The 15,020-nt window shown below is 32.9% G+C and overlaps 1 protein-coding gene across 1 annotated transcript in view; it reads left to right on the forward strand.

Annotated features, from left to right (window-relative positions):
• Positions 1–15,020, forward strand: part of Trhn (tryptophan hydroxylase) — a 53,024-nt gene that overhangs the window by 33,736 nt on the left and 4,268 nt on the right. Inside the window, exons 5-10 of the mRNA XM_068378195.1 lie at positions 6,619–6,686; positions 8,682–8,732; positions 10,076–10,174; positions 11,418–11,464; positions 13,059–13,194; positions 14,682–14,808. Coding sequence (XP_068234296.1) covers positions 6,619–6,686; positions 8,682–8,732; positions 10,076–10,174; positions 11,418–11,464; positions 13,059–13,194; positions 14,682–14,808 — 528 coding nt within the window. The remainder of the gene's footprint in view (positions 1–6,618; positions 6,687–8,681; positions 8,733–10,075; positions 10,175–11,417; positions 11,465–13,058; positions 13,195–14,681; positions 14,809–15,020) is intronic.

Raw genomic sequence — 15,020 nt, forward strand, 5'->3', positions numbered from 1 at the left:
TGATCAAGTGTTCAATCATATACAATATAAATAAAGAAACTACACATGGAAGGGAAATATTTTTCTTGAGTTTGATTTTCATTTTTATATTTTTATATAGATTACATGAACTTAAGAGGCATTTTCTCATTATTGTTTTACGTGTATGTTTATTAATCATTGACTTAAGACCAATACGTTATACACTGAAGCAAATCCTCTAATTTCTAAGTTCACAAACTTTTGGACCTTGTGATGTTGACATGCCCCTCAAAGGGGAAGACATGGTGGGAAAGAAGTTAGTTTCGTTTAAAAAATTGATCAGAGGACAGCGATAGTTTGGTGAGAACACTTAAAATTCAGAAGTATCAGGGAACAAGAAAAGAAGATATAAAATGGAGCTGGATAGATAAAATGAAAGAAGTATAAGAAAAGGCTAATAATCCACAAGCTTTCACCACGTTTCAGTAGTTTGCGTATGAATATAGCAGGAACCGGTGATTTCTTTCTGGGGCAACTCTCTGCATAGGGGAAATATTTAATATATAATATATTAAAACTAAGCCCATCATCCTTGACTATCATTGTTTATGGTATCTTTTTTATTAATTTTGTGCAGACATAGGCAATATTTGCTAATTAATAATGACTAATAAACATTGAAATTCCAGCCAAAAATACATCTGTATATATGGGCATACCCTTACATCATCACTCTTATATACATGTGCAAAACTACGCAACAACATGCCTACACAATATTGTCTTTATAAAATAATCCAACGAAATCGCATCAAACGACGAAAGACTTAATTATGAGTTCAATCATGAACTTTGGGAAGGAGTAGGAGGAGGATGGCGTCTTACGGATGGGTAGAAGGGTGAGGGGAGTAAGGAATGGCAACGGGTTAATAGAAGCCACAAGACTGACCATCAGAGGAAGCTGATTGGGATGGGGGGGGGGGGGGGGGAAGGATTGCAAGGTACCTTTGATGTAGAAGCCAACTATTTTCATTATATGGAGACTAAGTATTAGTACTCGCCCCGTCCTCTCTGAACTCGATGAGGGTAAGCAACGTATGTGGTGAGTTTAGCTTCCTGTGTCTTGCTAAAACTAGTATCTTGAGATAAGGACCAACTATACTGCAGAAAAATGTCAGGTTTGATCGCAAATATCGAGGGTATTCACGCACAGCTAAAGTTTAATGTTTTCTGTTTTCTAGTACAATGTAATCTTTAAGCGGTATTACATTAGGTTCTCTCAAATGTTCTCAAGACATTGGAATGCCTTGGGCGGTTATTCCTGTTTGAGGGGGCATTTTTCATTCTTTTGATGCTTTTTCTTCTCTTTGTGAAGCCCGTCTTTTTCCAAGTTGGCAATGATTACTTTACCCCTTATAAATAATTTCATCTCTTTCATCAGCTATTTCGTTTTTCAGATAAACAGTAGTTTTCTATTCCATGGTAAACTCTCCAGTACATAAAAGGATTTTGCTTTTGTATCTCGCAATGCAGTGCATTAATAAAAGATATGAGTTGAAAAAGTATACTGCAAAACTAAAGTAGAAAAAAATCCAGTCATGTGTAATAAAGCTTTACACAATCAATAATTCAACGAATAAAAAAAAAACTGCAACAATATGGGAAATGATAATAAAAAATAAACTAATAAGACCATGGCTGCTCTTTAACTGTGGATTACGATGCCTTTATTTATTATATTACATTTACCCCTGGACCGTTGAGGGCTGTTAAAAGCACATTCCCTGATATAAAAGAAATGTGACTTTATCAAAAAGTCACAAAACCATGGTCGTAGCCTGAAAAAGGATGGATCCCTATGCCCTTGTGGTGATTACAAGCATCTTAACATGAAGGCAGAACTAGACCATTTCCCCCTCCCCAAAATTGCCAATATCACCGTTTACCTTCACAGTGCTAAAATAATTTTGATTATGGACCTTCAGAAGGGGTATTATCATATGACCATGAACCTAGAAGACATTCCCCAGAATGCCATCACTACTCATATCTCCCCTTCTGCGTATGTTACATACATGACATACTGTTATTCTCCCCCTGTTAAGAGACCACCTACATTACCTACATATTGTCCTCGACCGCCTGCAACAGAACGACCCTGTAGTCAGGTACAACAAGTTTACCTTTGGTACCACGGAAGTGGTATTCTCAAGTCATCGCATCACTCCTGAATGCATTCACCCTCTATCTCAGAAGGTTATCTGCAGTAGAGAGGTTTCCATGCCCTTGACTATCAAAGTGCTGCATGAGTTCATATACATAGTGTATTATTATCACCAGTTCTTGTCAGACAAAATCGCCATTCTTGTCCCCATTCCCTCTGTGAGTCACTCGAGGGTAAGCCACAACACCTGAGGTGAGGGCCCCTTCAGGAGGTGGTCTTCTTTAATGGAAAGAAAGCCCTGCTACTGGTTTCTACTTTCCCATGCCAACTGCATCCCACCTACTCTCCAATGATACCAGTGACTTCGCTCTAGTAGCGGTACTCGAATAAAAGATCAATGGTCTGGGGCATTTTTCAGTAGAAAACTTTTTGATGTGGAATCCAGTTATTCTACGTTCAACCGTGAACTATTGGCGGCATAATTGGCTGTCTGTCACGTCAACCACTTCTTGAAGAGCACGTCCATAATTCGCATGGCCCACATGACCCTCATGTATGCCTTGTTTGGAACGTCCGACGCCTGGTTCGCCCATCAACACCTAAATCCCTCTGCCATTTCCGAATACAAAAGTACCATTAAATACATCTCTGGTAAACTGAATACCATCGCCAACGCCCTTTACAGGAACACACTGGCCACTGTTTACTTTGGAATGGATTACAAGGCCATGGCAGAAGCCCGACAATAGGGCTCCAAGTACCAAACCTGCAAGACATCCTGCACATCTCTCCTTTAGGAAGATGTCCCTCTCGACGACTTTAACGCCACCCTCTTCTGTGACATTGGTACTGGTAGGCCACACCAGTGGATACCTGCTTCCATGCACCAATAGGAGTTTCAATTGATCCATGGCCTCTCACACCCATTGCTCTGATCTACTGCACAGCTACCTTAGTCGAAGTTCATATAGCATAACATTACTAAAGATGCCACAGATTGGGTCTGTACTTCACGTCAACTTCAAAGGTGCATCGATACACGGATTCAGATTTGGGCATTTTTCAGTAACTTCCGCGTAATTTTGTCCCCATTCATGTTGACGTGATTAACCCCTTACCATGTCACAAGGGGGAGTGATCCAAAAGAGCTAGGTCCAAAAGAGCTAGGCCCAAAAGAGCTAGTACAATTGAGCTAGTGCGACAAAATAGCTAGTTCCATAATAGCTAGTACCAAAATCGCTATTGTGACATAATAGCTAGTAGTACATTTGAGCTGGTTCAAAAAGAGCTGTTAACCAAAAATAACTAGTTTCGAAAAAATGTAGTGTTGCTAAAACAGTGTGTGTGTGTGTGTATGTGTGTGTGTGTATGTGTGTATGTGTGTATGTGTGTATGTGTGTGTATGTGTGTGTATGTGTGTGTGTGTGTGTGTGTGTGTGTTTACGTTGATTACTATGGTAGAAAGTAAAAAATATTTTTTTTTGTCATCATATTTATTATTTACAGCAGAACAGATTTTAATCAATATTTATATAAAACTTTATTACATAAAACTTTCACATATCAATAATTGTTTCAACCAACACACTTCAGTATAGAAATAGATAAAAAACAGCAGTCATGGCTAGAACTTAAGTAGAAAAATAACTGAAAATGTTAAAAAACAAATAAAACTTTAACCTTTAATATGTTATGTTATAGCTTATTCCTCGTAAAAAATCTTTAGTAGATATATCATTATTTGTGTGCTTGCTAATCAAGTTTTTCAGTCTATCGTTAATTTCCTTAGTCTTTCTTTTGACAGGTAATTGCTGCCCACTGATATACGCAATTACATTGCTTCTCTGAAGTGCTTCTTCTTTTTTAATTCCTTGAAAAAAGCGCCATACGGTTGGATGAGCAGTCTCATACATTCCCTGAATAGCGCGATGCCATCCCTCTAACTTGTTATTTGTCCTTGTTCTGTCGTTTTGTGTTCTTTCCCGGACGTTCCACAATTCGATGGGAAATAAGGGTATTCTTCTTCCTCTTCTCTGTCGTCTACCAATGTATGTGTCTTCGAAATAGTCATATAATATTTGCATTTCTTCATCCAATTGCAGACGTTCGAGGTCTTCATTTAGCTCTTCGAATGCATCTGTCACTTCATCTGGATTTAGAAACGCCAAAGCAGCCAGCATCTTGCAATAAAGACGGCAGTTGGCATCAGATATATAGCTATTTGATAATCCCGTGACTTTTATTTTTCTCCATATTGACTGAGATAGATGAAAGAAACATCCATTTATGTTTGCATCAGGATACACTGTCATGAAAGCATTGATAGCAGACTTTTCAAAATCTAAGGTTACGTTTTCAGGGTCACAGTCTGGGCGTTTGTCTTTCAAAATCTGAAATACTCGTTCATACGTTGACTGTGCCTTATCAGGCATCATAACATAAACACATGGAAAAAGATAGTTTTCTCTAACAACATGGATCGTATATAATTGATAAAATAATCTAGGAACGACTTTGAAAGTGCCATCACACATCCATATTTTTGAATTAGCAAGTTGATCGAGCATATGCTGGCTTGCAAATATGATTATTCGTTTTGAATCACTTGTTACATCACTCAGTAAGAAGGGTTCTGTATTTCCGTTTAAAGTGAAAGTTTTAAATTCTTCTTGAATTATCAATTCGTTAATTGATAAAGGTTCAGGAAAATGGCCTTCAACCTTACGTCTACGTTGAATACGTTTTTGGAGCGCTCTTTTTTTAGGGACATTAGCCATTGCTTCGTCATCCAGCTCTTGTACTACAACAGCAATAACTCTTCGTGGTGGTGCACTACAATTTGAAGCTTGCTCATTCATTTTCCCTAAAGCAATTCTAACACTTTGCCTTGCGGGATCTGGGGCATGATTATGTTCTTGTCCAATTTTTACTTCACACTTTTCTTGGTAGTTCGGCGCAGTTTTCAATGTTCCTCTACAATCCTTCATTACACATCTCCAGTTCTGGCTGGTTTTGTTCGTTGTATTTTTTCGGTACAAATATCCATCGTAGCTAAGTAAATCTTTTCCTTTCTGGGACTTTATAACTTCCATGATGAAGGGTGGAATACTACTAACTTTTTTCTCCATAGATAAGAAAAAGATTAAAAGAAAAAATGAAGTAGAAATAACATTCCATTTTCTTGAAACTAGTTACTTTTGGTTAACAGCTCATTTTGTACCAGCTCAAATGTATAACTAGCTATTTTGTCACATTAGCGATTTTGGTACTAGCTATTATGGAACTAGCTATTTTGTCGCACTAGCTCAATTGTACTAGCTCTTTTGGGCCTAGCTCTTTTGGACCTAGCTATAATGTCGCACACTCGTCACAAGGACAGTTACCTTTTCACAGCCAGTGACTGTTCTATTTACTGGCCTGAAGCCATCCCCACGCAAGATGCAACATTCGCTTCATGTACAGCTACTTTACTTTCCCGATCAATAGCAAGATTCGGCATTCCAGACCGTATTACATCCAACAGAGGTAACACTTTTTACCTCTCAATTGTGGAAACCACGCAGCCAGACTTACAAGGTCTCAACAAAGCAGCACATACCTAAAGACCTATACACAAGTCTTCCTGTGCACCGGTGCACCGGTGCACCGATGCTTGCAAGCCACCCCTTGCACCCTCATACAGGCCCATTCCTGTCATCCATGGTACCCCAAAAGTTTTCTTCCAACTTTTGTGAAAAAAAAAAAAAGATTAGACTACTGGCCAGCTAATAGTATGACCTTCAAGGGCAGATAGCCCCTTTCTCAAGCATATCTGCTTCAAGAGGGATTGTCATATGTAATGCACGAGCAACAAACAACTTCTATACTAATATAAAATAAAGACCTCTATCCCATTTCCTTCTACGCAGCACTCATTTGACTCCAATCAACTTTTAAACAGAAATAGCTGTTGAATGTAACACGCGAATTTAAACCATCTCCATTTTCGTTATTATACTGTCAATCTTTATGCCAATGTCAACCTTATTGACAAAAGCTGTTAAATGTATACTTTCAATTGTCAACCTTGTGTAACCCTATGAGGGCCTATAAATAACTGTTGTTCGCTAAATAAATGTAATTATTCGGGAGCTCGTCATTGTTTTCATGTTTTCTTCACAGATCATAGAGTTAGTACTCTCGATTAACCGTTTATAAAACTTTCGATAAAATAATCATAAATTTCTCCAGCTAAAATTATTGAATTTATATATTCCTCAGTACACTTACCCTTAATTTATATCTTTACACTGGATCATATGTAGTATATTTACACCTTTCTCCTTTACTTCTCAAGATATAAAATCCATCTATCTTTTTTGTTAGTGCAAATATTCATATATTACTGGTTTTCATCAATATAGATAGTAAAGACATTGAAAGATTGGTGTACTTTAAATTACACAAATAACTACTTTTCACATAAGATATAATTAATCTCTATTTTCATTCAGGGCTTCAAAGACCCAGTCTACAGGGCACGTCGAAAGGTTTTCTATGACATCGCCATGAAGTATAAATTGTAAGTATGATTCATCATCATCTCCTAAGACTATTGACGCAAAGGGCCTTGAATAATATTTACTCGAGTAGAGTAAGAATTATTATAGGTTAAAAATAATACAACTTCCTATAGCATCGATACAGTATAAATGTAATTAATCTGAAGTATTAGGATACATTAACAACGTGAGTAATTTAAATGAAGCTTTCAAAACGGGTAGGTGAATCAGTAGAAATTCAAAAGTTCTAATTCACCGCAAATGTCTTTATGCTTGAACAGGATTTTATAGTTTATAAATCAAATATCTTTCAATGTTGTTAATGTTTTTAAAATATTTTATTTTAATTTTCATTACTTCTTATATGGTTTATTTATTTCCCTATTTCATTTCCTCACTAGGATATTTTTCCCTGTTAAAGCCCTTGAGCTGAAAGCATCTTGCTTTTCCAACTAGGGTTGTCGCTTAGCTAGTAATAATAATAATAATAATAATAATAATAATAATAATAATAATAATAATAATAATAATAATAATAATAATAATAATAATACTGTTAAATTACGATAGTCATAGGCTATTGTTCATTGAACAGTCATTACAAATTGCATAAAAAAATTTCCGTGCAAACAATATCTTACAGGTTTCACTGAATACTCATTCCATTAGCGAGTTTTAAGATTCACAAACAACCGTAATTCCGATATTTTTTTTTAAAAATATGGTTTTACTGTTAGTGGTAAAATGTAGTGAGTAGAAATAGATATATGTTTGAGACTCGGGGTGAGGATGGCAGGTTCATCCTTGCCAAGATTCTTGGACATGATGTGTCCTACTATGCGAGCGGCATTTTATTTATTTATTTCAGAAGCAGGTCTTCTGAAAACTATTTAACTATTATAATGACTTCTTAACTTTTATGGTTTTAACTGAATTCTCTTTTATTTTTCATATATAATAAATGCTATCAGCGTCAATAACCTTAGATGTCAGGATGCCAGAAAACTTTCAATCAATCAATCAATGGTTTTAATTAAATATTCTTTTAATTTTTATATAAAATAAATGATATCGGCGTCAATGACTTTAAATATATATATATAAATATATATATACATATATATATATATATATATATATATATATATATATATATATATAAACATATATAAGCATATATATAAACATTATATATGTGTATATGTAGCAAAAATATTACTAATCCGCATATATAGTAAAGAGGAAAATATGCTCTCTCTCTCTCTCTCTCTCTCTCTCTCTCTCTCTCTCTCTCTCTCTCTCTCTCTCTCTCTCTCTCTCTCTCTCTTTCCTTCCTTCCAGTATAAACTCCGAAACATCAAAGTTAACCCTTTCACTTACTTCTAACTTCCTTCATTACTAAGGCTACCAACCTTAGGACGAACTTAATCCTAAATAACTTCTGGGAGAGAGAGAGAGAGAGAGAGAGAGAGAGAGAGAGAGAGAGAGAGAGAGAGAGAGAGAGAGAGAGAGGCATCTATTTATACATATAAACTTTTATATGTACTTTATATATATATATATATATATATATATATATATATATATATATATATATAATTTATATATACATATATATACAGTATATATATATATATATATATATATGTATAATATATACATATATATATATATATTATATGTATAATATATACACACACACACACACATATATATATATATATATATATATATATATATATATACACATATATATGAGCTATGCTTGTAAATACTTAAACTATGTATATACATAATAAAATAAGGAGTAAGATGAGCTCAACTTTGATATACTATATATATAATATATATATATATATATATATATATATATATATATATATATATATATATACATATATATATATATAATATGCGTTAGTGTGTGTATGAAAAACATATCAATACCAATATAGTATCATCTACGTGCAAACAGCCTTTAAATATAATCTAATTATTTTCTGTTTCATTTCCAGTGGTGACCCAATCCCAAGAGTTGAATACACAGACGAGGAAATCCAAACTTGGTAGGTTCCACCATACTGAAATTCCATACTTAAAACATATAACAAAAACCTACTTTAAGAATGTAAACATCAGAATGGTATTCTTCAATGAATTTAAGGCTGACAATTTACTTAAGTCTAAGGAGCTGTTTTTAATGTGTAGTTCGGAATATGTGGGTAGTTCAACAAAGCAGTTGTCTACCTTTGAACATAGAGCGCTGAGGCAGTCATCACTTTTAACAAAATAATAATAATAATAATAATAATAATAATAATAATAATAATAATAATAATAATAATAATAATAATCATAAAATACTTAATGCATTTACTTACATATATCTATATCCTCTCTAAAACGAGAAAAGCGCAGATACTGGCGGATCGCAGTGCTGTTGAAAAGAAGAAAATAGAACAATAGAAAGCGTGTCATGATGGCAGCCATAGTTTTCAGTGAAACATGCATAAAATAGGGTCTCTTACTGAAATAATATTAATAATAATAATAATAATAAACAATAATTATTATTTTTATGGTTTTGTTTGCATATGATATTGTGCTAATTATAGCCTGGAAGGAGAGAATGTTCAAAACGTTAATAGAGGTTTTACGTGTTTGTGAAAGGAGAAAGTTGTTAATGAATATGAGACAATATAAGGCAATGAAGATAAATGCAAACCAAGAAGAATTAATGATTGTCTGCATGGTGGAAGGCTGTAAATGGTCGATTCAAGGAAGTATCTGGTAGTAAATTTAGTGGATGGTGGTAAGATGAGGTGTAATTCATATAATATGCAAAACAAGAAAAGTAGCTAGTCTTGTTCAAAAAAATTGATAAACAGACTTGAATTATCTGTGGTTAAACATTGAAAGTAATTATTAAATGTAAAAGAAGGAAAAGGTGTTCAAAGTGTTGATATCAACTCTTTGTTGAGATACGAAACGGTAAAATGGTTAGCATTGGTGAAAAAGTGACCACAATAGATTAGTGAAAAAAGTGTAATTAAGAAGTAATAGAAGTAGAAAGGACAGATGATGTGAAAGATGTATTGGAAAGTAAGGGAACGATATCCAGGAAGCAACAGTGTAGGACATTCATAGGAGTAACTGGCTTAGTTTGTTTACGGTACTAAAATTATGCCAATACGAATGACTTATAAATGTTAATATAGATGAAGAAAGAATGGAAGAGATTATATAGATATATACAGGAATCTTTGACTAACCAGGCGATATTATGATAAAAGGTTAAGCATGAAAGGTTGCAGTGAGTTTGCAAGGACTATTAAAACTTACATGTGTACATAATCATAGTTTCCCATACAAAAATTTTCATTGAAGTAACAAATTTTTACTATTGCAGGAGAACAATCTACCGGGAGCTCTTCCGCCTGTATCCAACACACGCTTGTAAGGAATACAATAAAAATTGGCCAGATCTTGTCAAATATTGTGGATACAGGTAAGCAACAAAACAATATATCTTTTTAGAGGGTGATTGGTGTCTAAAGAACGCAAAACTAAGGAAAGAAAAGTAATTTAACTCATTGCAAAATCATGATCATACAAATAAGAAAATACTTATATACAAAAAAAGGAAATAAAAAACTTTTCATGGATAGTAAAGTAATTGAAAATTCTTTATACAGAATTGATCTAAATGAATAAAAGCGAACTATTTTTCAACTCCATACTAAAACTATAATGCTTTAAAGACAATATTTCTATAATTTTCTTTCCCTTCTTTTTAATCTCAATGCATTTTTATAAGAAATTGAAGAAAATTTCCACTGTGATGATACATTTCTACCTTCTACAGACACCTGTTTCAGGCATTAATTCATTGCTCTCATTAGGGCAGTACTAATTTTGCAATGAAACCAAAACCCCTATATAATGGTTTGTGTGGCTGTGGGAGTAAAACTCAAAATATAAAATATTTTACAGGAATATTTACAAATAATCCTGATAATATTGGCAAACTGGAAAAGTTTCACAAAATTACCTTTTTGGCATCAATGAAAGTTCCAAATGTTTGTAATGCTATATCATCATCATATGTTGAAAGCGAGATTACAATCAAGAGAACATCAGAACAGTACACATTTATTACAGACTTATCCAGTTCAATGCTCACTATGTAAATCTTCAGTCACTGGTGTTTTCATCATTGCGAATCATTTCAGTACCACTAATAGGAGCATTCAAAAGTCAAAGGAGTTTGCTGTGAAACTTTCATCATATACAGGCTCGATTTGCCGCGACCAATAATGTTCCATATTAATTGTTATTACCAAATCTTATACGGATTTAATACCTGTTACCTATACAGCTCCAACGACCATCATATAAGATAAAAGTTTAAATTGTCAGAATTATTATTGTCATTGTGATAAATATAAATTAATGCCTGAAACAGCTGTCTAAAAGATATATTAACAGTATTAGTCTTTTTCTTTAAAACTTAAGCCTTGAAGATGATGTCTAATATATATATATATATATATATATATATATATATATATATATATATATATATATTATATATATATATATGTATATTATATAAATAAAGATTTATCCATGTAAAATTTCACAATGGTACGAAAACTGAAAATTTATACGATAGAGTATTTGAGATTTTTATTACTCTTAATTTAATTTCCAAAATACAAAATATGATAATAATTTCTATGCTTTTTTAGGGAGGACAACCTCCCACAATTAGCTGACATCGACAAATACTTGAAGCGTAAGTTTGATGCTTATTATTAGTAGTAGTATCCTTATTATTACAAACTAAGCTACAATCCTAGTTGTAAAATCAAGATGTTATAAGCCTAGGGGCTCCAACAGGGAAAAAGTGGCCCGGTGAGGAAAGGAAATAAAGAAATTACTCGATTAGTAATAAGCCACTAATTATTTTAATAACAGTAACAACATTAAAATAGATCTTTCATATATAAAATAGAGCAGCAGAAAAAAGCCAGAATAGTTTGCCCGAGTGTACCCTCAAGCAAGCGAACTCTACCCCAAGATAGTGGAAGCCCATGGTACAGAGGATATGACACTACCCAAGACTTGGAGAACATTGGTTTGATTTTGAAGTCTTTCTCCTAGAAGAGTTGCTCACCATAGCTAAAGAGTCTCTTCTACCCTTACCAAGAGGAAAGTAGGTACTGAACAATAACAGAGCAGTAGTTAGCCTCTTGACCGAAGAAGAATTGTTTGGTAATCACAGTGTTGTTAGGTGTATGAGGACAGAGGAGAATGTGAAAAGAATAGGCCAGACTATTCGGTGTATGTGTATGTGTAGGCAAAGATAAAAAGAGCCGTAACTAGTAAGAGGGATCCAATAAAGTACCGTCTAGTTGGTCAAAGGATCCTAACTCTCTCGTGCCAGTATCTGAACGGGTGGCAGGTGCCCTGGCCAACCTACTACATATCGTAATCTAATATATATATATATATATATATATATATATATATATATATATATAAATATATATATATGTGTATATACATATATACATATATATATATATATATATATATATATATATATATATACTGTATATAGTGGCCAACCTACTACATATCGTAATCTAATTATATATATAAATATATATATATATATATATATATATATATATATATAAAAATATATATATATATATGTGTATATACATATATACATACATATATATATATATATATATATACTGTATATATATTTATATATATATATATATATATAGATATATATATATATATATATATATATATATATATATATATATATATATATATGTATATATATATATATATATATATATATATACACCAAATAGATCAATTATCAAAGTATAATAGATGCTGGAAATGTGTGTTCTTCATCAGGAACCTCTTAATATACGTATAAGGACGAAACCAATTATTAATACTGCATATCTAGTACATAATGTTTAGAGTAGATAGCAATAAAAACATATAAAAAATGTAACTGATTCTTAAAGCAGCATATATTTATTAAGTTCTCAATGTACATTGCAAGACTGTTAAATCTCTTAATAAATAGGGTAGTAAAGAAAAATGTAAAATAAAGACATTTAATACGAAACATTAAGTTCATTCAATTGCACTATTATTATCAATACTTGCTAAAATACAACCCTAGTTAGAAAAGCAGGATGCTAAAAGCCTTATAAGGGTTCCAATAGGTAAAATAGCCCAGTGAGGAAAGAATATAAAGAAACATTGAATTGTGTGCATGATTATTTAGCTCCACTTGAACCGTTTAATGAATTTATTTCTCTTCTCCACCCCCCCCCCCCACCCCCCAACAGGTACTACTGGATTCAGCCTCCGACCAGTAGCGGGATATCTGTCCCCGAGGGATTTCCTAGCGGGTTTAGCCTTCAGGGTATTCCACTGCACGCAGTATATTCGGCACTCTTCCGATCCCTTCTACACTCCAGAACCGTAAGCACCATAACGGGGTGAATTTGGGTCCATTGCGTATATTAGGTGTTCTAAAGATACAACTGAAGTGTTTCCGTAATATGAATTAAAGTCTACAGTATTGCACATATTAAGTGTGCTACAGATATAACTGAAGTGCTTCCGCAACACTTCATGGATGGATAAATATAATATTCTCATAAACTAAGTACTCTACGAAACTTGTCTTTTTTTATAAAAAAAAAAAAAAACTATATAGAAATAATATTCTCTACCCCTATCAATACGGGTAATCAAAGAACTAAGAAATATTCTTTTATCCAATTTACTAGTTTCAATAAACGATTTACAAGTTTATAGAAGTAGTGTTTTTAAATGACATCTAATAAAAGGATTTCAGTTTTACAAGACGTTAATGACCATGAATAAAACCTAAAGAATCATTACCTTTATTTGATTTACTTCTACTAACTTACAAATAAATATGTAAATTCGTAAGCTCATCACTTTTATAAAAAATCATAAATTCTACTGTAAGTTATGGAAATATTAGGGATGAGACAATTCCGAGAACGGCCTTCTCTGAATGGCTCTAACTTTTCAAAATGGCATCAAATGCAAAATTTTGTCCGACAGCAGTTTGCTAAAAATTTACCTTGTTCCACTAAGGGAATGGTACTGAATATATAAATATATATAATATACATAATTATATATACATATACATATATATATATATATATATATATATATATATATATATATATGTGTATGTGTGTTTTTATAAATATATACACACGTGTGCACATATGAGTACAATTATGTACTGTACATTTTGGGAAGATAGACTGGCATAGAAAGACCATAAACAGACAAGAGTGGAAGGAAATGTCCTGCGGTGGACTATTAATTGGTGATGAGACATATACATGTATTTAATTACAAACATTATATATAATATATATATATATATATATATATATATATATATATATATATATATACGCGTGTATATGCATCACAAATCCGGAGTGGCCAGCGTGGTGATGGAAACTGGTCAACCCCAAGATATAAATTGACATGCCTGAGGCCTTTGTCCTGCAGTGGACTAGAACCGGCCGTTTTTATTGTTGTAGTTGTTTCTGTTTATATATATATATATATATATATATATATATATATATATATATGTGTGTGTGTGTATACATACATATATATATATATATATATATATATATATATATATATATATATATATATACACACACACACGTTTACGTATTTCGAAAAACCAGCCAATATGAAGAGCCTTGTCAATCAAATGACTAACGACTATAATCATTAGGATTCCATCATTACAGTTAACATTGGTCATGAAAATAGATTTGACTTCCAGTATGTATCTATAAAAAAAATTTAACGCTTATCTTCTGTGATTTTTTTAATCCGTATCGATAACATCTGCAGTAAACTCTATATCACATTTTTTCCCTTTCCCAATATATCAGAGACTGCTGTCATGAACTGCTAGGTCATATGCCCCTTCTGGCTTGCCCCTCCTTTGCTCAGTTCTCGCAGGAGATCGGACTCGCTTCCCTTGGTACCAACGACGAAGAGCTTCAGAAAATCGCGACGGTAAGCTTCGGGAATTAATTTCGACTTTTGTAAAAGACATTATCATCAAGGATTTGTTATCTGTTTTTTTAAAGGACATTATCTTCGAGGATTTGTTATCTGTTTTTTAAAAGATATTATCTTCGAGGATTTGTTATCTGTTTTTTAAAAGATATTATCTTCGAGGATTTGTTATCTGTTTTTTTAAAGGACATTATCTTCGAGGATTTGTT

The sequence above is a fragment of the Palaemon carinicauda genome, chromosome 1 (assembly GCF_036898095.1).
Source record: "Palaemon carinicauda isolate YSFRI2023 chromosome 1, ASM3689809v2, whole genome shotgun sequence".
In the NCBI taxonomy this organism is placed as follows: Eukaryota; Metazoa; Arthropoda; class Malacostraca; order Decapoda; family Palaemonidae; genus Palaemon; species Palaemon carinicauda.